The sequence below is a fragment of the Alligator mississippiensis genome, chromosome 1 (genome assembly GCF_030867095.1).
Source record: "Alligator mississippiensis isolate rAllMis1 chromosome 1, rAllMis1, whole genome shotgun sequence".
Classification (NCBI taxonomy): domain Eukaryota; kingdom Metazoa; phylum Chordata; order Crocodylia; family Alligatoridae; genus Alligator; species Alligator mississippiensis.
The window spans coordinates 290312301-290336589 of record NC_081824.1 but is presented as its reverse complement, the minus strand read 5'-3'; the positions used below and the strand labels follow the sequence as shown (position 1 = coordinate 290336589).

General features: G+C 44.2%; 2 protein-coding genes across 14 annotated transcripts in view; both read left to right on the top strand.

The window, feature by feature from the left end:
* Window positions 1–24289, top strand: part of LOC109280385 (endogenous retroviral envelope protein HEMO-like) — a 107236-nt gene that overhangs the window by 48027 nt on the left and 34920 nt on the right. For 10 of the 13 annotated variants that reach the window (XR_009459066.1, XR_009459065.1, XR_009459068.1 and 7 more), the window contains exon 2: window positions 19010–19144. The exons of the other annotated variants lie outside the window; for them this stretch is intronic. Coding sequence is in view for 1 of the 10 variants with exons in the window: in XM_059720675.1 (XP_059576658.1) it covers window positions 19025–19144 (120 nt within the window). In the remaining 9 variants the exon portion in view is untranslated. The remainder of the gene's footprint in view (window positions 1–19009; window positions 19145–24289) is intronic. 13 annotated transcript variants of the gene reach the window in all.
* Window positions 2674–4291, top strand: LOC102575434 (claudin-17). Its single transcript, XM_006261103.3, has one exon. The coding sequence runs from the start codon at window positions 2911–2913 to the stop codon at window positions 3610–3612; it is 702 nt and encodes a 233-aa protein (XP_006261165.1). The 5' UTR covers window positions 2674–2910; the 3' UTR covers window positions 3613–4291.

Sequence of the window (24289 nt, the reverse complement as noted above, 5' to 3'; positions counted from 1 at the left end):
TGGGGCTCCTTACCCTACTGCCCTCCACCTGGGACCTCTACAGTCTGGCAGGCAGGACCCAGTCTGGCAGGGCAGAGTGGGACTGGGTGGGAGAGCTCATTGCTGCTATTGGGCAATCCACGCTGTCATGGAGAAGCGCCCCCTGCCCACCCAGTAGTAGCAAGGAACACAACTCCATGCTACTGCCCCTGCTGCTGCCAGGCAGTCAGGGAACACCTCACCAGGGTGACACAGTGGTGGCACTGAGCTTCTATACCCTACTCTGCCCTGCCATGCCAGGTCCTGCCTGTCAGGGCAGCACGACAGGGAGCCCAAGCCTGCAGTGGGCAGCCCACACCTGCCCCCACCCCCAGATGAAATGCTTAAGCCCCATGCACAAATCTCAGGGTTATGTGCCCCCCATGGTCCCTTGGTGGGTGTGCACAGTGGCAGGGAGCCAGCTCCCTCATCCCCCAGATGAACCGCCTGTGGCCCCATCTCACTCCCCACCTGGGCCCTGCAGCCACACTCATTCCAGTCCCGTGCCCTAAGTCCCACACACTACTCCAGCTTGGCAACAGCCCCAGCCCCTGCCCCAGCCCCAGCCCCAGCCCCAGCCCTGCCCAACTTCCTCCCTCCCTCCCTCCCTATGGGGGCCTCAATTCCACCCCTCCCACCGCTACCAGACTTACCTGCAGGGAGCTAGTCTCCAGTCTACTTGGCAGCCATGTGCATGCATGTATGGTGTCCCCTGCTGATCGCCCTTCTTCCACCCCCCTGAGCCCCATGTGGGCTGGAACTCTGCCAACCTGAAAGGGGAAACCCACCGTTTACAGTGTTTTTCTCCTTTAAAGGAGAAAATCTGGGTTTTTCTCCTTAAAATGAGAAAATCCAGGTTTTACCATGTTTTCCCATGGCGGATAGAAATCCTGGATCCCAGCTTATTACTACAGGCTCCTCCAGGCATCTATTTACACAATTTGCCTCTAGGAAAATGGCAACCTGCTTAACATTGGAGTTGTGATTTAGTGGTCAAAACAAAAACAGGGGAGCAGCAAGGTGCCCCCCTACCTGGTACTTAGTCTTAGCTTGGATGTCCCTCCCTCTGTGGCTTTGAGACAGTCCCTTAACCTACTTGCCTTCCATTTTACATCTGCGGAATTGCAACGGTAACACTCAGCTACTTCACATATAGTAATTTCTTAGGGTGCCTATACACATGCTCCAGAGTGGTGGTGGGGGTGTGTGTTTTAATTAGAGTGGCTCTGACATGTTTGCTGTGACACATTTTAATCAGAATGTGTTGGAGCTTGTGTAAAATTGCCGTTAGTGTTTACAAAGGCCTTAGAATGTCAAACACCATACCAGTGTTAACTTTTATACTTTAGTTAAGGCGATTTCATATCATACTGTGCTTGTTACTGATTGGGTATATCATTATCTATCTGCAGCTCTTATATCACATTATACAGAGTCAGATTTTATTTTTATTTTTCTATAATCTAAACACTTGTATAAACACCTATGTTTGCTAATCAGTTAGGAAACTGAAGAAAACCAAGGGCTCTGTTTGATATCCACACTTATATAGAGACAAAATAATTATATATATTTCTTAGCTAGTACTTTTTGGATCAGATCCTAACTGTCCTCACTGGACACATGCAGATATACCTTGGCTAAGGATCTAGGCCTGGATTTCACAAAACTGTACTACGGCAAACTAATTAATCTTAACACTACTCATAGAGCATTATTATCTCCTGCAAAGGAAAAGGAAGTAAAGAAGTGAATGAAGTTTAACTGCATGCTGAAGCCAACTGAGTCAAGGAGACCTGGCTCTTAATATTCTGCATGATCCAAAATACATTTTATAGGAAGTATCATCTATCACCATCCAATCCAGAAAGTGTTGTCCAGTGACTAAAGAACAGGATTATACTATAATATGAAAGAATAATGCTTTCTTATGTGTCTGGAGGGCTTTCCCCCCTGAAAATATCCTCTGGAGAAAGTTATTAGAGTAGAAAACAATAATAACATTATCTTACTAATAGGAAAGAAGTTTGGAGAGGATTTTTTTTCCTGACAATGTCCTTTCCCTCTGGGTTTTAAAAAAAAAATCCACAAAATTCTGCCAGTTTTACAATATGTCCTTGCATATTATGTAACTATTAAAATAATGCTTTGAGGCTGATTGTAACACCTGAGTTTAAAGTACTTCTTTAATTCTATTATTACAGTTTCATATTTGATCAAAACCAAAAGCCAGCATCAAAGAACTACATTACAGAAATGAATGCTAGGGTTTTTGTTTTTTTTTAAATAAGAGGTTTTTGTCTAGGAGAGCTCATAAACTCTCAGACCCACTTCTTGTCAACTTTTACTTTTTTTCATACAAAAACATGATGCTGGTCTGATTTATGCAAACTTGTGCAAGACAGAAGTTCAGAAGTTAGTCCTAGGCCAGTACCTTATGTCCCAAGTTTCAAAATAGATTGCAGTCTTGTAGTCGTGGAATGATTAACTGTGCAAGTGAGTATTTCTAATGGAATCCTGATACTTATTTAATTATAACATCACTACAGGATATGAGAAGAAGTATGATATTCCTTGACACACCCTATCAAGCTCCTTATTGGCTGGAAACATGTTGGGCTTGATTTGCATGTGTTCTGGTCAGACATGATTTCAGATTTCAGAGCAAATAAATAGCAGATCTTTCTAAACAGTCAGAAATGAACTTCTGCCTTTTTTAACATTAATAATACAGATTGAAGCTACTTGACTGAATCTGCTTGATAATCACTTTGCCTATGTGGAAAACTATTACAAAAAGGATTCAATCTTGTGCTTTATTTTATCTCTAAGAAAATTTGATTTAGAATCTTTTCTGGTTGCCGATTATTTTTCATCTGTCTCTGAAAGAATATGGCTTACTGTGGACTGCAAATCATTGGCCTTGTACTTGGAGGCATTGGCATGGTTGGGACTTTTACAGCCACACTCTTGCCTCAATGGAAAGTGTCTGCCTTCATTGGTGGTAACATCGTGGTGTTTGAGACAATGTGGGAAGGGCTATGGATGAATTGCGTCAGTCAACTTAACATCAAAACTCAGTGCAGATTCTATCCCTCTGTCTTGGCACTTCCAGATGGCTTGGCAGCAGCCAGAGCATTGATGTGCATTGCTGTGGTCTTATCAATCATTGCCTTTGTGACAGCTATTATTGGTATGAAGTGTACTCAATGTATTGGGGATAGTAAGCAAGCCCGGAAGATCACTCTGCTAACAGCTGGAGTCGTTTTTATTTTGACAGCCATTCTCGTTCTGATACCAGTGTCCTGGACTGCCAATGGTATCATCAGAGACTTCCGCAATCCGTTCATCCCTGCACCACGCAAACGAGAACTGGGAGCTGCCCTCTACTTAGGGTGGGTCAGCTCAGCATTTCTCATTGCTGGAGGAGCAATATACTGCAGCTTTCACTGCTATGCTAGTAAATCCAGAAGTCCCAGGTATCCTACCATCCAGAATCCAGAAGTCCCAGCTATCCTACCATCTTCCCGCCATCATTTGCACAAAACCAAACATGCATCAGCAGGGACTCTGAGCATGAATTCCTATGTGTAGTTATCTCAAGATCTTTCCACTCAGACTGTTGATTTTCACTGATGGACATTAACAGGTATATTAAATTGTGAGTGTGGAATTTAAGAGTGGGCTGGCTTATTTATAATTCACAGTTAACTATAAGTTATTATTGTATCATTTGTATTTGTTAGTGCAAGGCTTCAGTCAGACTGAGAGTCACACTGTGGGGCTGCATTTCACTACCACCAGCTTAGTCATACAGATGAGCTTTTCTTATCACTGGATGATAAATGAAATGCAGCTTTACAATACTGGTGACCAGGACTCTAATGATAGGGCAAGTCAGGGAGGAAGGCTGCCATCTATAGCATCACCCTCTCACAAGTCCCATTGGCATAGAAAATCAAGATAATTCTATCAGCTCTATTTTGTTGGGATGACAAGAAGCACAATGGGAGCAGCCTTCCTAAGGCCACTTCTAGACCAGCTGCTGGCAGCAAAGACTTTGGAGCATGGCTCAAGAAACAACTGCATGGATAAGGGAACAATAACAGACACAAACGCCTGTGGCAGAACTATTTAACCTCCCTGGATGTTTCATCAGTGACCTGAGTGTAGCTGTTCTTAAAAACTGAACTTTAAAAATCAACTTGAATACCAAGATACAGAACAAGAATCATCCTCAGATTGGATTGTGTTAAATATGGTCACAACAGAGCCTCTGGATTCTTATCCCACTACCTGCACTAGTTTATATAACCTGTATGTCCCTCAAGGGATTAACTGCTTTGTTTATACCTTTTGATCTACTCAACCCATCTTTGCCTCTCTCACTAGTGCCCCCTCTCCTCTCTTCCTCTTTCCTTCTTCGAATTTAAAGGACTATTCCTTTCTATTCCTTTCAGTACCCCATGAGTGACTGGTGCCTCCTGAATCTGTTGGGGCAGCAGCTCTGTCAGGGGGGGCACCAGCCCTGCCAACAGCGTCCGTGTCAGCTGTCAGGCAGGGCACGTGCACCCCCATGCATCCCCTACCAGTTGCCTATGCAGTACCCCTACTTTCTGAAAGTCCTTTCATTGCATCTGATGAAGGCTGTAACCTATGAATGCTCATGCCTCTCTGAATTAGTCTGTAAAGATGCCACCTTCCCCTGCTTTCTGTCTGACTTAGCCTAACCTGGCTAACTACCTCTCTCTACTTACTGTCAGTGTTAGCATGTAGGTGTAAACGCTACCCACTTTTCTCCCTATTTCCATGGGTATCCTAAGACCTGCATGATTTACTATTGGTTTCAAGGATATATGATCTTCTCAGGTCAGCAAAACCTAACCCATGCTTTAACACTAAAACTTCTAGTGACTTCAGTAGGGCTGGGATTTCACCCTAATGGCATTAACTTTCCTCCACACACTTCTGATCCTTCATTATGTCATTCATTTTATATTTATTTATCTCCACCCTTGATCTCTTCTACTATAACCCATTGGAGAGGAAACCTGTCTGTATACAATTTGTAAAGCATTATACCTATGTATGGTTCCATATTAATAGCAGTGCTAATAATATAATAATGCGTCTTCTTGTCCTAAAATATTAAACAAGGACAAAGCACAGTTAAACAAGACAAGCAACACAACTAAGTTTCCGCACAAATACCTCTTAAAAAAGCTATTGTTCACCTCCTGCTACACCCCCATAACAGTATTATTAGAAAAGACTCAACCCAGGCTTTCAAGCTGCACTGGCTTGTTTGTTTTTTGCAAAAATCCTCATTTTTAACATGTCTGTGGTGCAGTCAGATGCTCACTGAGTTAATAGTGTTTGTGTAGGCACATTTTTGAACACAAAAAACCATATCTGAATGTTTAGAACTTGCTTTGCAACATTTGCATGTCATTTTGCTCTGTGGGTGAAAACAGACATCACAAGTCATTAGTTATGCCTCACTGTTTGCTCAAATGGGCTGTGTCCAGATGAGCATGGCTGAGTGGTATATGGTGCTGCAGACCCAACTGCAGCACCACACACTACACATTCAGGTGTTTCCTGCACAGCTGTGAAAGATTCAGGGGTTAAAAAAGCCTACACAGGAAAACAGCAGGGTGGCACATGTGAGGGCAGTGGGCATCACCCAAAACTGGAGCCTGGCTGGCTGGAACCATGCTCTGGCTGCCAGCCAGGCTCCAAGCTACAGGAGCACCATGGCTGCAGCTTCCCCAGCCCCCAGGACCTCAGGAAAGGCTGCTGGCGCTAGCACAGTTGCTGGCCCCAGCCTCCCCTACCCTACTTGAAGTAACCTACCACATGCCAGAGGGTGCGTGGCACTGGCATTCCCCGGAAACAACTAACAGTGGCACATGTTGTATTGCTGCCGGTTACCCCCAGGGAACCAAATGTCCACACTGATCTGGACAGTCATGGTAAGCGAATAGACATCCCTACCCTTGGTTGTGACACAGCAGAGGCAAATCAATGTTGCAACTTCAGATACTAATAGATTCTGCTACTTTATTGTGGCAGATCCCTATTAGCTCTGTAGCAGGACAGTATGAACAACCTGACCTGCTTGCACTCTCCAGCTACCCTGAGCAGGTGCTATGGATTTCCTTACTTACAGAGAAGCACCCCAGGGAATCTTGAGGTGCCTCTGCATAAGCAGGGAAGTGAGGGTATCTTGCTTACAGAGACCCACCCATGACCTCCAGGGGAAGTCTCCATAAGCAGGGAAAGCCTACATGGGTCCTGGCATGGAACCCAGGGAACCCTGGTGCCCCATTCCTCCATGTAGGGACCTGCTTACCCAGACTTGCCCCTCTAATGTCTGTGGACAGTCTGGGTAAGTGGGAAAATGGGGCTTTGCCTACTTACCCAAAACTACCTTTGGAGATCACATTGCTCCTTGTCTAATACCATCAACGGAAGGATCAAGAGGTGATGTGCATTTCATTCAATGAAGTGGATCAGTTGTGTTGCAACACATCACCAGGGATTTGAGTTTTTCATTTGCTGTGGAAAAACATGGGTTTTCTTATTTGAAGAATAATGTGGATTTTTCTGTTTAAAAGAGAAAACTGTGGGGAAACCACAGGTTTCCCCTTGCAGGCTGGCAGCCTTTGAGCCTGCAAAGAGCTGATTGGGGTGATTGGAAACAAGGGGTACCACATACACATGCACGCATACACATACATGGCCAGCAAACAGACAGGCAGGATGGTGGGAATAGCCTCAGCAGCTGGATAGAGGTAGGTCCATATGGGGGCAAGGGTTAGAGGGCCAGGGCTTGGGGACTGTCCAGGAGCTGTGTGAGGGGATGTGAGTGTGTGTGTGGCAAGGGTGTATGGAGGTGATGGGTGTGTATGTGTGTGTGTGTGTGGGGGGGGGTGCCTGCTGGTGCTGAGGGAAGATGTCCAGGCATTGGGGCTGCAGCAGGGTGGTAGGAGGAGGTAGGATGCACCTGCCCCTGCAGCAGGGGAAGGGGGTAGGGGTCCCTTTAGCGGAAGTGGGGAGCTGTGTGGCTGGGCTAGTGGTACTGGGTCTGGTGTCCATGCTTGCAGTGGTGGGGAAGCTGGGAGATGCTACTCAGGGCTGGACAGCCATGGCTAGGCCATATGGCATGATGCAGAAGCCCCAGCCCAGGGCGGCAGGTGCCATAGGTCTCTTCTCCTCCCTCCAGTCTGCGCCAGGGCTGCACTTGCTCTGCTGGTGCCTGCATCAGTCGGAGCCATCGCAACCACTGCACTTCAGCCTGGGCAGGATGGGGGCAGCTGGGGGCCCTCTCTAGCAGTGATGGTGGGGGGAAGGCAGGGGGCTGTGGGTCATGACTGAAGGGCACCAGCCGAGCTGGGGGGCCTGAGGGTCAGAGGTGAGGGGCACCAACAGGGATGGGGAGCTATGGATTGGAAGGGGCACTAGCATGGCCTGGCCGGGGGGCACAGGACAGTGGCTTGTGAGTGAGGGGCAGTGACAGGGCCAGCGAACTGTGGGTCTGGAGTGAGGGGCACCAGCAGGACTAGTGGGGACTGTGGCTTAAGAGTCAGGGGCGACGGCATGGGTATGGGCAGGGCATCAGCACATCAGGGCTGCTCAGTGCCACAAAGCAGTGGGGAGGACAACCGTAGCTGGACCTGTGTCCTAGTGAGAAAGGTGGAGCTCTGATTTTCTATGATAAGAAAACCAAAATCAAATGCCAAAATATATAGGTATTTAGAATTCATGTTATTATTATGATTGAGAAACTGCTAGGCATCCAAATTGCTTTAAAATTGTAAATATATTAATAAAACACTGTGTTAAATTGATACCTATATATTTAGTAGCATTTGATTTGAATCACCGAAAACATGGATTTTGGGTTTTTTAATCAGAGAATTTGCAATTTTTAAACAGAGAAAACCAGGATCTCTGCTGATGAGTCTGTAAGGTGTACCTCTAACTTGCCTTTGCCTGATTTCAGACTAACACAGCTAATTACCTCTTTGTTTTAGGAATCACATTAAGACCTTGATATGGATGGCACTTTTACTCAGAATTTTTCTTTTCTTAGAAAAAATGTACAGCCATTTGTACTTTTATGTAGCTGGTGTTGACATCCTGTTCCCTTCCTATTATCAGAGGGATAACCTGGACATGGGCAGTCAAGGCTTGACCTTAGAGGGTCACAAGTCAGGGGATTATGAGCAGGCAATATCCAGTCTAGGGGTAAGAGTTCGGGGATGAAGAACAGCTGGATAAGGAGGCTTAGGTTTGTAAGGGATTGAGTCCTAGGCAGTGACAGAGGCAGAGCCTCTTGCCAGTTGAGTCAGGAACAGGAATTGGAGATTGAGACTGGAGTCATTAGCCAGGGGATCTGGATTAGGCACATGATAGCTGTAAAGGAGTGGGATATGGGCAGTTGCCAAATTAAAGCCAGGAGGCAGAAAATAACTATCCTAAGACAGGGGTCAGCACTGGAGACAAGAGCAAGAAGGTTGGAGGGTTGAGGAGCTGGCAAGTTCACAAACAAAGGGGCGTGGACTGGATTCTGGAACAAAGAGTCATAGTTAGGAACCAGAAACCAACAGGCTGAAACCAGGAACTAGGATGAAACCTGGAAGCCAATGAGCAGGATATGAGGAACAGGCAACTAAGAACCAACAAGCAAGACCCAGGGAACTAGACCCAACAAACAGCATGAACAAGGAGTCAGAAGACCAGAGCTAGACAGAGACAAAGGAGGATCCAGGGGCAGGTGCAGTTGCACCATTTTCCTTTGATACCTATTCCACCTGAACTTTAAAACCAATTGCTTGGGAGCAGCAGCAGCATTTCTATTCAGCCAGTGCTGAAAGAATCAGTTGACTTCATGGGTCTTGATCATTTCCCTGAGTCCTCTCTCTGTTTCACAGGTGTTAACGATCTCTCGTTTTTAATGATCTTGATGTTCCACTATTCAAATGATCTGTTCCTTTGCTATTTTGCTGTCTCTTAGTCATTCTGGTAATGCTTCTCTTATATTTCACATCCCAGCAGTTTGTTTTTAGCTCTAGCTTAAAACCTTAACTCAGGTATGGTGATATTAACATGCAGAAATGACTGGCAGTGAAGCATAATGAACATGGGACCAATGACACAATATCTTTTAAATGATTTTGATTCTTTTTTTGCTAGTTTATGTTTTCCTAAACTGAATATCTAGAAGATTAGTGCACATTCCAATAGTTATATTTGTTTTTGCTTTGTTCTTGAACTGAATAATTTAGTGCTAGTTTCCCCCATCATTCCAGCATATTAGTAAACCTTCTGGTTTCTCTTTAACTGGAGAAAAATATGTTGTGTTATCTGTGATGATGTGCCACACCAGCAATCCCCTTTTCAAAATCCTAGATCCATCTGTGGACAGAGAGGCATCTACCAAGGGCTATAGGCTGTACAGGAGGGATAGAATAGGGAGGAAAGGTGGAGGCGTGGCGCTCTACGTCAAAGAGCAATTCACATCCTCAACGAGCAGCACTGGGTCAGAGGAGGGGCAGACTGAAGTGCTCTGGGTCAGATTACAAGGGGGTTGGGGGGGAAAGGGACTTAATGGTGGGGGTCTACTACAGACCACCCAACCAGGGGGAAGAACTTGACTGGGAATTCTCAGGTCAGCTCGCAGAAGCAGTTAGGTCTAAGGATGTGGTCATCATGGGGGACCTAAAAACTATCTGGACATCTGCTGGGAAGAGCAGTCAGCCAGGTCTGACCGCTCACATAGGTTCCTAGCCATGTTACAGGATCTCCATCTAACCCAGGAGGTGCACAGTCCCACCACAGGAAATGCCTTGTTGGACCTGGTTCTGGCCACAGGCGATGACCTGGTGAGGGGACTGCAGGTGCTCGATCACCTGGGCGACAGTGATCATCACCTACTGGAATTCACCATCCAGCGCAGGGCGGCAAAGGCCAGCAGCAAGACAGTAACCCTGGACTTCAGGAGGGCGGATTTCAATGAGGTAAGGAGATTAGTCAGGGAGAGACTGAGGTTCCGGAGGGGAAGGGAGTTGGGAGTCCAAGAAGAGTGGTCGTTCCTTAAAGAGATGATCCTCCAAGCTCAAAGGGTGGCAACCCCAACAAGGGTCAAAGGGAACGAGAGTGCTCAAAAGCCCCCTTGGCTAACAAAAAGCATTCAGGAATGTCTCAAGGCTAAAAAGCAGGCGTACACCCAGTGGAAGGGAGGGGCCATCACCAGGGAGGACTATACAGCTGTTGCTCGGGTTTGTAGGGGGACAGTCAGGAAGGCCAAGGTGAAGATGGAATTGGGACTAGCAACTCGGATCAATGACAATAAGAAGTCTTTTTTTAAATACATAGGGAGTAAAAAGAAGGTTCTGGGTAACGTAGAGCCTCTGCAGGACACGCTAGGAAGTCTGGTGGTTACACCAGACATCAAAGCTAACTTATTTAACAACTTCTTTGCCTGAGCAGGGACCAGGTCATCCCCCACATCATGATGGTCCCAGGGGAGGTGCAGCCAGGCCCAGGGTCAGCATGGACCTAGTCAGGGACCTCCTGGTGGGACTGGACGCATCCAAATCAGCAGCTCCTGATGATCTCCATCCCAGAGTGCTGAGAGAATTAGCAGAGGTCATTGCAGGTCCCTGGCACAGGTTTATGAGCACTCGTGGTGCTCTGGCAGGGTGCCAGAGGACTAGAAGAGGGCCAATGATATGAATGATGATTCAAAAAAGGGAGGAGGCTAGACCCAGGAAACTATAGGCCTGTTAGTGTTACCTCGGTCCTGGGGAAGCTCTTCGAGAAAATTATCCAGGAGCACATCTGCGAGGGACCAGCAGGGGAGTGTATGCTTAGGGACAACCAACTTGGGTCCATCAGAGGCAGGTCCTGTCAGACCAACCTGGTGCCCTTCTATGATCAGGTCACTAAATCCTTGGATACAGGCATTGTGGTGGACATAGTCTTTGGACTTTAGAAAAGCCTTTGACACTGTCTCTCACCCCATTCTCATTAAAAAATTAGGTGACTGTGGTGTTGATCCCTACAAGGTCAGATGGGTTGCCAATTGGCTGGAGGGCCGCACCCAGAGAGTGGTGGTGAACGGGTCTTTTTCAACCTGGAGGGATGTGGGCAGTGGGGTTCTGCAGGGCTCGGTCCTCGGGCCTGCACTGTTCAACATCTTCATCAGCGACTTGGACGAGGGGGTGAATAGCACCTTGTTCAAATTCACAGATGACACTAAGATGTGGGGGGAGGTGGGCATGCTAGAGGGGAGGGACAAACTGCAACCAGATCTGGACAGGTTACAGAGGTGGGCGGATGAGAATAGGAATGGTTTCAACACTGACAAGTGCAAGGTGCTGCACCTGGGGAGGAAGAACCAGCAGCACACCTACAGACTGGGGAAATCCCTTCTCACCAGCACAGAGGCAGAAAAGGATCTTGGAGTCATTAGTGACTCAAAGATGAATATGGGCTGCCAATGTGGGGATGCAGTCAGTAAGGCTAACCACACCTTGCCATGCATCCACAGAAGCATCACGAGCAGGTCCAAGGAGGTGATCCTCCCCCTCTATATGACCTTGGTCAGGCCGCAGTTGGAGTACTGCATCCAGTTCTGGGCGCCGCACTTCAGGAGGGATGTGGACAACATGGAGAGGGTCCAGAGGAGGGCCACTCACATGATCAGGGGGCAGCAGGGCAGGTCCTCTGAGGATAGGCTACAGGATCTGAACCTGTTCAGCCTCCACAAGAGAAGGCTGGGAGGGGATCTGGTGGCTATCTATAAACTGGCCAAGGGAGACCAGCCGGCAATGGGAGAGTCCCTGTTCCCCCGAGCACTACCGGGAGTAAAAGGAACAATGGCTATTAGCTGACAGAGAGCAGATTCAGGCTGGATATCAGGAGGCACTACTTCACAGCCAGGGCGGCTAGGATCTGGAACCAACTTCCAAGGGAAGTAGTCCTCGCTCCTACCCTGGGGGTCTGTAAGAAGAGGCCAGATGAACACCTTGCTGGGGTCATCTGACTCCAGCATTCTTTCCTGCCTGTGGCAGGGGGTTGGACTTGATGATCTGCTCGGGTCCCTTCTGACCCTACTAACTATGAACTATGAATTCACTACCTGCTGAATAACCTGCTAGGCACTGAATGGACTACTGCTTAGAAGTGAGCAGCCATGCCTGGACAGGCAACTGAGGCCAACCAGAAGTAGTTAAGCTGCTGGCAGCTAGGCCCACTCCTGTAACCAGAGCCAGCTAGGGCACAATTTAGCCTGCCCACTCTCCTTGCTCCTGGTACCTATAGCACCTGACCACATCAATTTAATTACCTTATTGGGCCTTATTGCTTCTGAGACCTAGAATAAGGGAGTAGGCAGGCAAGGTTCTTTGAGTAGATGTGATATCTTTTATTAAACCAACTGAGTCTAATAAAAGATATCACATCTATTAAAAGAGCCTTGCCTGCCTACATAGGCTGCGGAATGGGGTGGGCCACCAACCATGATCTGACCAACTTTTAGCATGTTAATTAATATAACCCACAAATGCGCAATTGTCATTCAAGTTAAAACTGTATAGCTACTTTTTTAACTGCATAGCCAGCTAAATAATGTGCTAAAAGTTGGTCGGGCAATGGTTCGGGTGGCCCACCCCATTCCGTGGCCTATGCCTGCCTATGTCCTTAGACCAACACAGCTCCAACCAAAACCCAGAATAAGGGAGTAGCATTTAACCCTAGAATTCTTAATTCCTCAGAATGCCTTCTTGTAAATCTTGTCTCCTTGTAGCACCTCCTTATGTGAAACTTCTAACTAAACTGGAATGTCTGGATTGTGTGAATTGGAGTGATTTTGCCATTGGACATATCTTTAGCTGATTTTAGAGAAGTGGGTGTTTTATTAAAAGGTGTACATAGTTCAGATCAGAGCCCAAGGAAATTGACCATTTTTTCTCCCACACATTCTAGGCTTTTTCCACTCAAGATAAAAGTTCAGAGCAAGATGGGATTAGAAGACCTAAAAAACCCATACCTGTGGGGATATACCTCTTACAAGAAAATCACTCTCTCTCTGATCTCTCAGTTCTAATCCTCAAAGGGAATTCACAAAACACTTTTCATAGAAGTGCCTACGGACTTCACTTCATAAATCAACTGGATACAAAAAATCATGTTCTCAATATAGACATTGGATTAATGACACATTACAACCTGCCTGACATCTGATTCACCAGGTACCTGCCAGCCCTGACCTCTTATACTTTTCTCCTCACCCCTCCCCTACTTTTCTGCCCTTTGTCTTCCTAATTTCCAGCTATTTCCTTTTTCACAGACAGCCTCTTTTCTACCTTGAATTACTACTACTGCAGAGTCTCCCTTACTCACCTTTGGCTTTCCCCCCCACATCTTTTCCCCCCTCCCTTCCCTGCTTTACCTTTTGTTTTTCTAATTTCTACCTATTTACATTCTCACTGACATCCTGTCACACTTTTAGCTTCTCTCATTCCTTGGAGTCTCAGAATAGCAGAGACTCCCTATGCCTGAAGAAGTTTTGGTTGCAGCCAAAAGCTTGCAAAGAACTTTTCCCCAACTATTCAGTTGGTTTAATAAAAGGTATCACATCTACTCAAAGAACTTTGCCTGACTATGTCCTTAGACCAACACTGCTACAGCCAAACCCCACCACAAAAAACAACTGAGTTTGTTTCCTTGAGGATGCTAATTGCACACAACTTTCAGCCATTCTTTATCATTCCAGAAAGAGATTAGAATTGACATTCATCTCCTGTGAACCAGTGCAGTTAACTAGTAAAAAAACTACTGCAAGACAATAGTGCAGTGCCTAATGTGATGACCCCAAAATCTTTTTGATAAAGTCTGTTTTAATTTAGCCTGAAATCCAATCTTTGGGAACAAATAATCATTTTTGCAGACAGATATACTTCCAAGTGAGATGGTTCTGTGTTCCAAAGACGAAACTCTCATTGTTCAAGTCTTACAAAACCTCACTCATGGATTGAGGTAGATTTTTGTAGTTTCAGAAGTTTTTCACTGATTACATCTGAATGAAGGTAAAATAATGTTTTTCTATTTGTAACTAAAAATGGGATCATCTCTACTAACAACTTCTGGAAACAAGACATTTGAAATGGCTGCAAAACATGGATGGGTAGAAGAACTGTTAGAAGTTATGCTGAGATTTTATACTTTATAGAAAGATGCAGATATATAGTTTACTCTTCCGAACGAATTCCTCTTGCGCAGCAGTAAAATCATTTAATTGGGTTAGCACTTGTCAGCATTTCCTAGATAGAAGTCTGAAAACTATTAAAAGGGAGAGGACTGATCAGATTGTATAATATATTCTGGTAATTTGGTACAATTCGAGACAAGTCTTAGATTTAAAAAAAATCAAACTGGAAAATTTCAGTGCTACAAAATGTAGAAGTGTTTGGAATCGTGATATTTGAAGCAGCCAAGTTTCAAGGATCAGATCCAGTCAGGGAAAGGTGACATGCATGTCAACAAAGAAACAAAAAGAGCATGGCTTTCCCCATCTGGCACAGAGTTGGGAAATCTGAGTTCGAGGTCAGAATCTATATCCATAGAAATATACATGGTTGTTCGGGCTCATCTCAAGATAAGCCAAAAAAGTAGGCAAGCAGAAAGAAATGAAGTCAACATGTATTAATATTACATGTAGAAAATCTTAGTTGTTTATTTGGTATAGTGAAAAAATACGTTCAATGTAAGTAGCTGCATCTTTTGATTATTTCATGAAAAAATTGAATTGTTCTTCCTATACATCCAGTTCAAATTGTCCTTGTAGCTGAAGCCACTGATAGTAAAAACAATTAGAATTATTTAATTAGGGTAATACAAAAATTACATTTAATTACTATTTAAGCATGTATACTGTCACATAACTGCATTAAGGTATACATTTAATTACTTTAGGGCATGCAGCTACACATGAATGCGCATTTCTTTGTCATCTCTTACTCTGTTCTTTATCTAATGTATCCCTGGAAGATCTATTATCTGAACAAATCCAAAAAGCGGAACCACCATCCACTAAACAAAGGAGAAAAACCCAAAACTCAACAAAAATCTGTGACCAGAGTCTGAGGTAATTACTTAAAACATTAATTAAACTGACACTCAATGAAACTGCTGTGTCAATTGACACCAGGTAAAGATCTGGCCCACTGAAAACATTTGTGGTTATAGTTATATGAACTAAGTGTACAATACCATCACCAATTTCATCAACCTGAAATTAAAATAATATATGGGGGAAAAAAGACTGACATGTGAATCAGGCTCCTTAAGAAGAAATGATAGTGTTTGGCCAAGTCCATACCTACATTGGACAAAACAAATAGAAAGAAGTTTTGTTTTGACTTTGTGTTCTCTGACTTTTTAAAAACCTTTTGCCTTGGAAGTTATACGCAGAAATAGATGTTGCTGAGTGAAGCAGCTCAGCTGTGCTGTGATGTGCAGGGGGCCTGGTTTTCTCTGTTTAAAATTTGCAAATTCTACGATAAAACCCCCCAAATTCTCTGATTAAAAAGCCCCAAATCCATCTTTTCCATGATTAAAATGAAACACAACTATATATATAGGTATCAATTTAACATAATGTTTTATTGATATATTTACAACTTTAAAGCAATTTGGAAGACTAGCAGTGCCTCAGTCGTCATAATAAAATAAATGCTAAATGCCAATATATTTTGGTGTTTGATTTTGGTTTTTTTAATCATGGAAAATCAGAGCTCCCCCTGCCACCTTCGCTCACTAGGACGCAGGTCCAGCTGTGGTTGTCTTTCCCACTGCTATATAGTTGGGCTGCGATGGCTCTAACTTGTGTGGTCAGCAGTGGAGTGAGTCCAGCCCTGGCATGGGCTGGAGGGAAGAGGAGAAACCTATGACACCTGCCACCCTGGGCTGGGGCTCCTGTGTTATGCCAGGTGGCCTGGTCGTTGCCCTCTGAGCAGCATCTTCCAGCTTCCACACAGGGCACCAGCCCCAGTGCCACAATCCCAGTCACACAGCTCCCCGCTGCCCCTGAAGGGCCCCACCAACGTGTATCCTGCTGGAGGGGCAGATGCCTCCCACCCTACCCCCTGTGCTATGCTGCAACCCCAGTGCCTGGACACCTTCCCTCAGCGCCAACAGGCACCCACCCCCACCTCCCATACCTATCCTCTCTACACACCCCTGCCACACATAGTCACATCCCCCTGTCCACAGCCACTCAGACAGTCCCCAAGCCCTGGCCTTCCAGCCCCCAGCCCCCCATAGACTTACCTGTATCCAGCTGCCGAGGCTGCTCCCACCATCCTGCCTGGCTCTATGCTGGCCACATGCATGTGCGCACACACATGCAAGTGGCATCCCCTGTCTCCAATTGCCCCACAGAGCTCCTTGCAGGCTGGAAGGCTGCCAGCCTGCAGGGGGACACCCGTGGTTTCTCAGATTTCTCTTTTAAAGAGGAAAAAATCTGTGTTTTTCTCTTTCAAATGAGAAAAATCCACATTTTTCCACAGGAAATGGAAAGCCCAGATCCTGCTCATCAGCTCTGTGGGCTGGATAAGTGGTGTTGGCTTGCTCCTCAAATCAGACTGGGCCCATAGAGCAGGCACAGATCCAGCACACAGGGTCAATTTGGCATGGGCACCCACTGCGGGCAGCCCATGCCCCAGACTGGATACAAGTACAGTGGTAGCTTGTGCCCTGGACCAGCCCCAAGGACAGTGGCAGTGTCTGCTCCAGTGGCCCTATATCCAGCAGCCACTTGTGTCCTGGATTGGCCCTGAGTGCAGAAGAAGCTTGTGCCCCAGATTGGCCCAGAGTGCAACCAGCAGCATGTGCCTTGGACCAGATCTAAGTGCAATGGCAGCATGGCACCACCAGCAGCATGAGCCCCAGACTGGCCCCAAGTGTAGCGGCAGTGTGTGCCCCAGCCCAGCCCAGAATGCAGCTGGCAGTGTGCAACCTGGACTGGCCCTGTGCACTGCCTGCAACATGTACCAGTGCAGCCCCATGCTCTCTATGCAGCATGCAGGGCCAGTCTGGCACATGATGCATGTGGTGCATAGGTCCAATCTAAGACCCACAAGCAGCACTGAAGGCTGGATGATAGGGCTCTACAAGCTGTATCCCGGCTGTAGGCCAGATATTTGACTGTAGGTATGGTCTTTCATGCTTTGGAAGTGTGCTTTGTGCTGGAAAATGCATTTGTTTTAGAGATACTATTTTCATGTGCCCCCAACCACAACTTGCATAAATTTAAGATTAGCTGTAACTGACATTGCTAGAGGTTTGAATATCAAGGATAAACATTTAATTTAACAACTTGAGGTTATCATCTGTTTTAATATTTTTGTGATCACAGAAAGAAATACTTTTGGAAATAAAAGACTACAGATTATTTAAATATATATATATATATATATATATATATATATATATATATATTTAAAATAAAGTATGTATCCTTTAGGGTTTTCTGCTGTATTCTTATTCCTTTTTATTTTAAAGTAAATGAATTTATTTCCATATAACATTTTATAAAATGTAAAGGGTGTTTAAGTCCCCTTATGTCTCTTCCTTTCCTGCCTCAGTCTTATTTTTATTCATCATGTTTTATGTTATGGTATACATTAAATAACATTGCTCTGATTTCTTCAGAAATAAAATACTTTAAATGATTTACTAATGACTTCCAAGATGTGTTTTAAGAAGTTTCCTGAAATATATATTTCAGAAACTGATTCTGATATACATTCATACAGTACAATAAGGATGGAAAAGGAGGAATCTAGAAGAAATAAGCCAATCATTATATGCAGGAGAGAGAGCAAATAGATGGAAAAATAATGACTTAGGAAAACATTTCATTATAATGAAAGATGGAGCAGACAGGATTTGAGTCAGACTAATACATACTTGCATCAGTATTCTACTGATATGCATAAATAAAGATTCTTTTTGGAAAGCAACAACAAAGTTAAAAAGCAATGGAATGCCTTATGCAAGTATTGAATTGTGTTCTTATTGATGTCCAAGAGACAAGGGTTTTTTTGAGATATCTTTTATTGACCAGTTATATAGTTGAGAGAGTTGTTGGACAAGCTTTTGGGCATCAAGTGCCCTTCCTCAGGTCTCTTATAGATTTTTAGAGTTTCGTTGTGAGGGCTGTTCACTGTTCTGGCACCGGAGATGCGCTCACAGATTTTGCATTTATTGTTGAGGCAGGGTTGTGTCACATTTGGAGTCTGTTGATTGAAGAGGAGTTTGCCACTACTGCTGAGTTGGGCCAGATTTGGGGGTTGCTTTGGTTATTGATTACACTTAACCATCTCTTGAACATAGGAGTTGTCTTTTCAGGGGTATTCCTGTGTTATTTTCGAACCAACTGAAGTTGGCACCATTACCCAACCCAATACTTTTTTTTCCTGGTACAGAGACACACCTTGGCTTATATACACAGTGGGCATATCTACCTGTAATAACAGGTACTAAATGCACTGTAATCTGTGCTGCTGCACAATAGCACCAGTGCACATTTTTTATGTAATGCTAATGTGCACTAGGCTAATTTTACTGCACATTAGCGCATTAGCATGGCTTTCTTTGTGATGTGCTAATGCACAGTAGAATTAGTCTAGCTAGGGAGCAAAGGTGTGGGGCCAGCCCTGCTCTCTGGAGCAGGCAGCCCAGCCCAGGGCTGGAAAGCATGCTGGGATACTGGGGGACTGTGAACCAGGAAGGGCTTTGGGACAGAAGTTTCATAAACCCAAATCAGTGAAGTCTGATACTACATTCAACCAGGTTTATCTTAAACCAGTTTCAGCCATTTTGAAACTGGTTTATGTGCACTGAACTTCTATTCTGTTACAGGTTTAAACTAGTTTCTGATCACTTAAACTGGTTTATGTGTAACTTCTGTTCCTAGCCTGGCATATAGGGCATGGAGAAGAAGGCAGAGCAGCAGGTTGGGCAGGGAGCAGAAAGTGGAGCAGCAGATCGGGCAAAGCAGTGGGACTGGAGTGGCACTGATTGGTCAGTTTGTGACATCTCTGCAAAAAAGGTTGGTCCCCACTCTTTTAAGGTGCTGGTCAATCTGCACAAATGATAAAAGTGAACTTTTTCATGTGTGCTTATTTTCTTGCCATTATTGGTTCAGCCAACCTGAACAAGACTTTGTGTGTTTATGTTTCATAAATATTTAAATGTAAAATCTAATACTTTATAAACCTTCCTTTTATAGAACACATAGCTTTGATCCAAATGATACTTCTTCAAAACATTTATCTTACTAGCAGCCCTTGTTCAGGTTATAGGCCCTGCTTGTAAGATAAGATTTAAGGAGGAGTGTCATTTTGATCATGGATTCTTCGTCTTCCTATTATACTGTGGTGCTTTTGCTTTGGCATGATAATGATTACTCTAGTGACAAAGGAGATAAAAAGATAAAAAGCCAATTCATCTGATATTTTTTGCTAAGGTAACTGACAAAATGACCTCCAGATGCTTGAACTTTTAGTCATTAATCATAAAGTGACAAGCTATGACTATTTAGATAATATTTGAATAAACAGTATCTACATTAAAGACACCGTGAATGACTTTATCAAATGGGCCAGTCCAGTATTTGCTTTTTAAACATCTGACTTCTGCAGGAAAGGACTATTCCAAAGTTACTGACTAATCTCACATCACTCCTTAGTGCAAAAAAGGCATTTTAAAAATAGAAATGACAAAAATGGCAGGTGACTATTGCACCATATGTTAGTCAAATTGAAAGATACATTACATTTTCTAAATCTATGCTACCCACTTTTAACACAGTCCTTAATTTCTGGTCCTTATTTCAGAGTTTTGTGAAGTTGTCCCTGATTACCATATGACAAAGATGATGGGTAAATTAGCATTTCAGCTTCCATCAAATGGATCAGTGACTGACAGACTGATAAGCAATGTTAGTGATTAAAAGTTTCACACTGTAGTGCCAGATGGTGCTGTGAGACAGAAAAAACTCTAGACCCCAAACAAACATATCCTTACTGTCACATACATCCTGAATTTAACAAAAATTGGCAGCACAGGCTTCATGTGTTAAGGGAAAACTCTGCTATTGACTAAACAACATTTTAAAGGTCCCAAATGTTGTTGGCTAAATTGATTTCTGGTTTCTAAAGGCCCAATCTTCCATCCGCTTCCTCATATTAGATAAAGCTGCAAAAATACCCCCTTGCTCTGAGGAGGTCTGCATGGAGCAGTACTGACAGCCATTGACTCCTGAAAGGGAGTAGGGAGAGAGCTGCAAGACAGATCAATCTTCATTTGAGGCAGTCCCTGAAACCCTCAGGAGAGAGGGAGTGTTGCTGGCTGCTTTCACAGCACTGCAGTTAGGTTGCGTGTTCCACCCCCTTGCCTGAACTGGCTTGCAAGCTTTGCTACCCTTTATTGTGATGCAGGTTCTGGGGTGCATTGAGCCCAGCAATCTTGCTGTCAACTCACAGGGGTTTCAGACTAAATACCACCAAAGCAAAGGGCTGGCTCATTCTGGGAGGCACAGTGATTCAGAGAAAAAGGCAGACATTGAAGTCATCTGGCTGAACCCTTTTGATTATTTCCAGTTCATTAAGCACCATGGGTCTGATCCTACAGTCCCCTGCCAGAAAGCAACATGGCTGAAAGTGGCCTCCCTTGTTCTGCAGAAAGGTGGATAGATAGTCTTTGCGCAGGACACTTACTAAGCACACAGTGCCACACTAAACTGGCAAACACCATTCCCTCCCCCACTTTTTTCATAAACATTTATTTCCTTGTCCTTATACACTCCTATGGATTTTGTCCCATCATACCAGATGATGCACTGCATGTGACATGACTATCCAGGGCAGCAGATGATAGGGCTGTGCAAAGCTTCAGTCCCTGATTTGATTCGGCAGAGATTTGGCCCAATTCGATGGCCGAATCTCCCAATCTGAATTGAATCAGAGGACCCTTTAGTTTCTCCGGATTGAAACAGAACCGAATTGATTTGGAGAGATTTGGAAAGATTCAGCAATTCAGACATAGGCACAGGTTTAAATGTTTTTTCTACATACCTCTAGGTAGCGTGCGACTCATGAATGCTACGATGCTGGAGCGCATGGAGTGAACATGGGGGGCTCCCCAGTATGCTCAGAAGCAGACCTGGAAGTGGACCAGAAGCACTTCCAGTCCACTTCTGGGTCCGCAGAAGAGCATATTGGGGTCCCCCCTGATTGCCAAGCTGGAGGGGGGGCCCGGGGAGGCCCCCCAGTGAGCTCCCCAGCAGACTTGGAAGTGGACTATCCACCCCAGCATCACAGCATTCACGAGCTGTGCCTGGTACCTTGAGATATGTAAAAAAAACATTTAAAGCTGTGTCTATGGCTTAATAAGTGATTCTCTGAATCAGCATCAAATCTTCATATTTGGATTAGGCCGAATTGAATTGGGGACAGTGATCTGAATCAACAAATCGAATCACTGTCCCCAATTTGGGCCGAATCCAAATCGAATAGGCCCATTTTGCACACTCCTAACAGACAGCCCTGGTTTTGGTGATCTCCCCCTGCTGGTCTGATCTATTTTAACAAGCTTGGTAGGCAGCATAAAAGAGGCACATCCCTGAGAAGGAAAAAAAAAGAAAATTGGACAATGGCATGAAGACCCTGCCATGTGGAATTTCACATCCTCATTGACCTTACCACAGAGCTTCCTCAAAAATTATCACAATACAGCAAAGAATTTGGACAGAGCCAACTGATTATTAGGGGCGTGTGAAGCGGGCCCTATCCTATAGTTCCCTGTAGTCCTAAGTGGACTAGTGCTTCTGGTTCACTTCTGGGTCTGCTGCTGAGCACGCTGGGGAGCCCCCTGTACTTCTGTGGGACACTCCATACGCCCCAGCATCACAGCATTCATGAGCCCCTGGTACCTAGAGGTATGTAGAAAAATTGTTTAAAGCTGCCTCTATGTCCGAATCTCTGAATCTTTCCAAATTGATTCAGAGAGATTGAAGGGTCCTCTGAGTCGATTCACATTGGGAGATTCGGCCACCGAATCAGGCCAAATCTCCGCTGAATCAAATCAGGGACCGAAGCCTTGCATAGCCCTACTGGTTACTTTGGAGAACTTCCCCTAAATACAGAGCTGCATATGTTATCGTTTAATTCTGTTTTCCCATGATTCCTCACTGGCAAAAGTCACCACACCCAGCACTGAGTATCATCCAAAAATCTGCTTGCTGCAACACTGTTAAGAAACATGATAGCACAATGTAATTACAGGTTAGCCTTTTCCTGAGTATATTGAGCCTATGACAAATTTTCCTGCAAGAAAGGTCATACATTTCTGTGCATGAATCACATGGTACTGGTGTAGTGAGATGGTGTTCCAAAAAGGTAACATTTCACAATATATTCCAGGGAATAAAAAACAGCCTTATGAAACTTATTCTCACTGAAGGTATATTAAGCATACTATTACAAAGCCATAACACTTTGGAGATAATAGCTGTGGATATTTTAATATACTCCTCTATTGGGAATGAGGGTCAGATACAAAGTTCACCAAAGTCAATGGGCAGACTCAGCTACTGACTATAATGCATTTCATATTCTGCCTTACACTGAACATAACAATAAGTTTTATTTTCTTCTGAATCACTTCTAAGTGACATTGGAGAAGGGTCACCAATTGCTCTGTTCTTTTAAAAATGGCAAACACACTGAAACTGCTTGTTAAATATGCTTTTTCTTACTCCCTTTCTTAGCCCCTTTCTGAGGTATTATTCCCTTCATATTATGGTATAGTTCCTAAGGTAAAAGTTAATTAAAAGGCTTTTATATAATTTAAAATGTGGTCGTATAAACACCATTATCTTCAGACTAAACTTCAAATACATTTTTCATTGTATATGCTTTTATATCTTTTCACAGAGAATAAAATTCCATAGTGATATTGCAATTTTCCTTTCAGGATACTGGGGGGAGGGGAGGAAGGAAAGGGGTGGGGGTATTTTACTTTTATATACTTTAATGAAAGCTGATATTCTTTCTGAAGTTACCTTTTTGCTAGGACTATCAATGATATTAGCACAGCTATGAGAGTAGTGCTTTACATCAGTAAAAAGAGATCATATTTTACAGTTAGGGTGGCCAAAATCTGGAACCAACTTCCCAGGGAAGTGGTCCTTGCTCCTACCTTGGGCAAATTCAAGAGGAGGTTGGATGATCACCTGTCTGGGGTCTTGTGAACCCAGCATTCATCCCTGGCTGTGGCAGGGGGTCAGGCTAGATGATCTGTTCAGGTCCCTCCTGACCCTAGCTACTATGAAACTATGAATTTCAACTGAAGAAACACCCGAGAACACAAAATAAGGTTTTGCATCGGACCTACATAAACAGGGCCGGACACAGGCATGGGGAAACGGGGTGGCTGCCCAAGGCCTGGACAGAAAGGGGGCCCGAAAATAGTAATTTAAAAAATATTATTATCATTACCTCTGGCAAAGTGGGGCCCGATACTAAGAGTACTCCCAGGGCCATCAGGAGCTTAGGTACAGTGGTATACATAAACAGTGACTATTACTATTTTTTTCCCTCTTCTAAATGACTCAACTAGCATGAATATTCTTTTAGTCTTAGGTATTGTACAATACCTTCTGACAATTTATTACAGAGCTCTTTAATCTGGGATTTTTATCTGAGTGACGCGTTTAAAATAGAGCTTCAATACACTTATCATTGAAGCTATGTCTTTCATTGTTTACCTCTGAGTCTTACACAGCTGGACACATAAAGAGACACCTGTCAGCATCAGCAAAATAACAGTGCCCATATTCTGCAATTATGCAAAATTGTTTGTGCAATGCAGTTTGTTTCATTAGCAGAGTGTTAGTATTCTAGGAGATCGACATATTATCACTTTACAAACTGTGGTTAATGTTCCATATGAAGAGAAGGCAACACAAAAAGTAAAATGACCAGTTTTCCTAGTTTAATGTCCACAATCTTTTGTGAAATGTCAGCAGCAATTTGCCTTTCCCAATGACGCACACTGATATGATTTATTCCCTTCTTACTGGTACCTTTTACAGAATAAATAATGAAAAATAATACTTAATACATAAGCAATTTTCACAGTTTTATTAAAACATAAAGCTAAACTTACAAACTGTATTAATCATTAAAAATGC

Bases quoted from the DNA above. Each gene is read 5' to 3' on its own strand.
- LOC102575434 (XM_006261103.3), top strand. From the start codon at position 2,911: ATGGCTTACTGTGGACTGCAAATCATTGGCCTTGTACTTGGAGGCATT.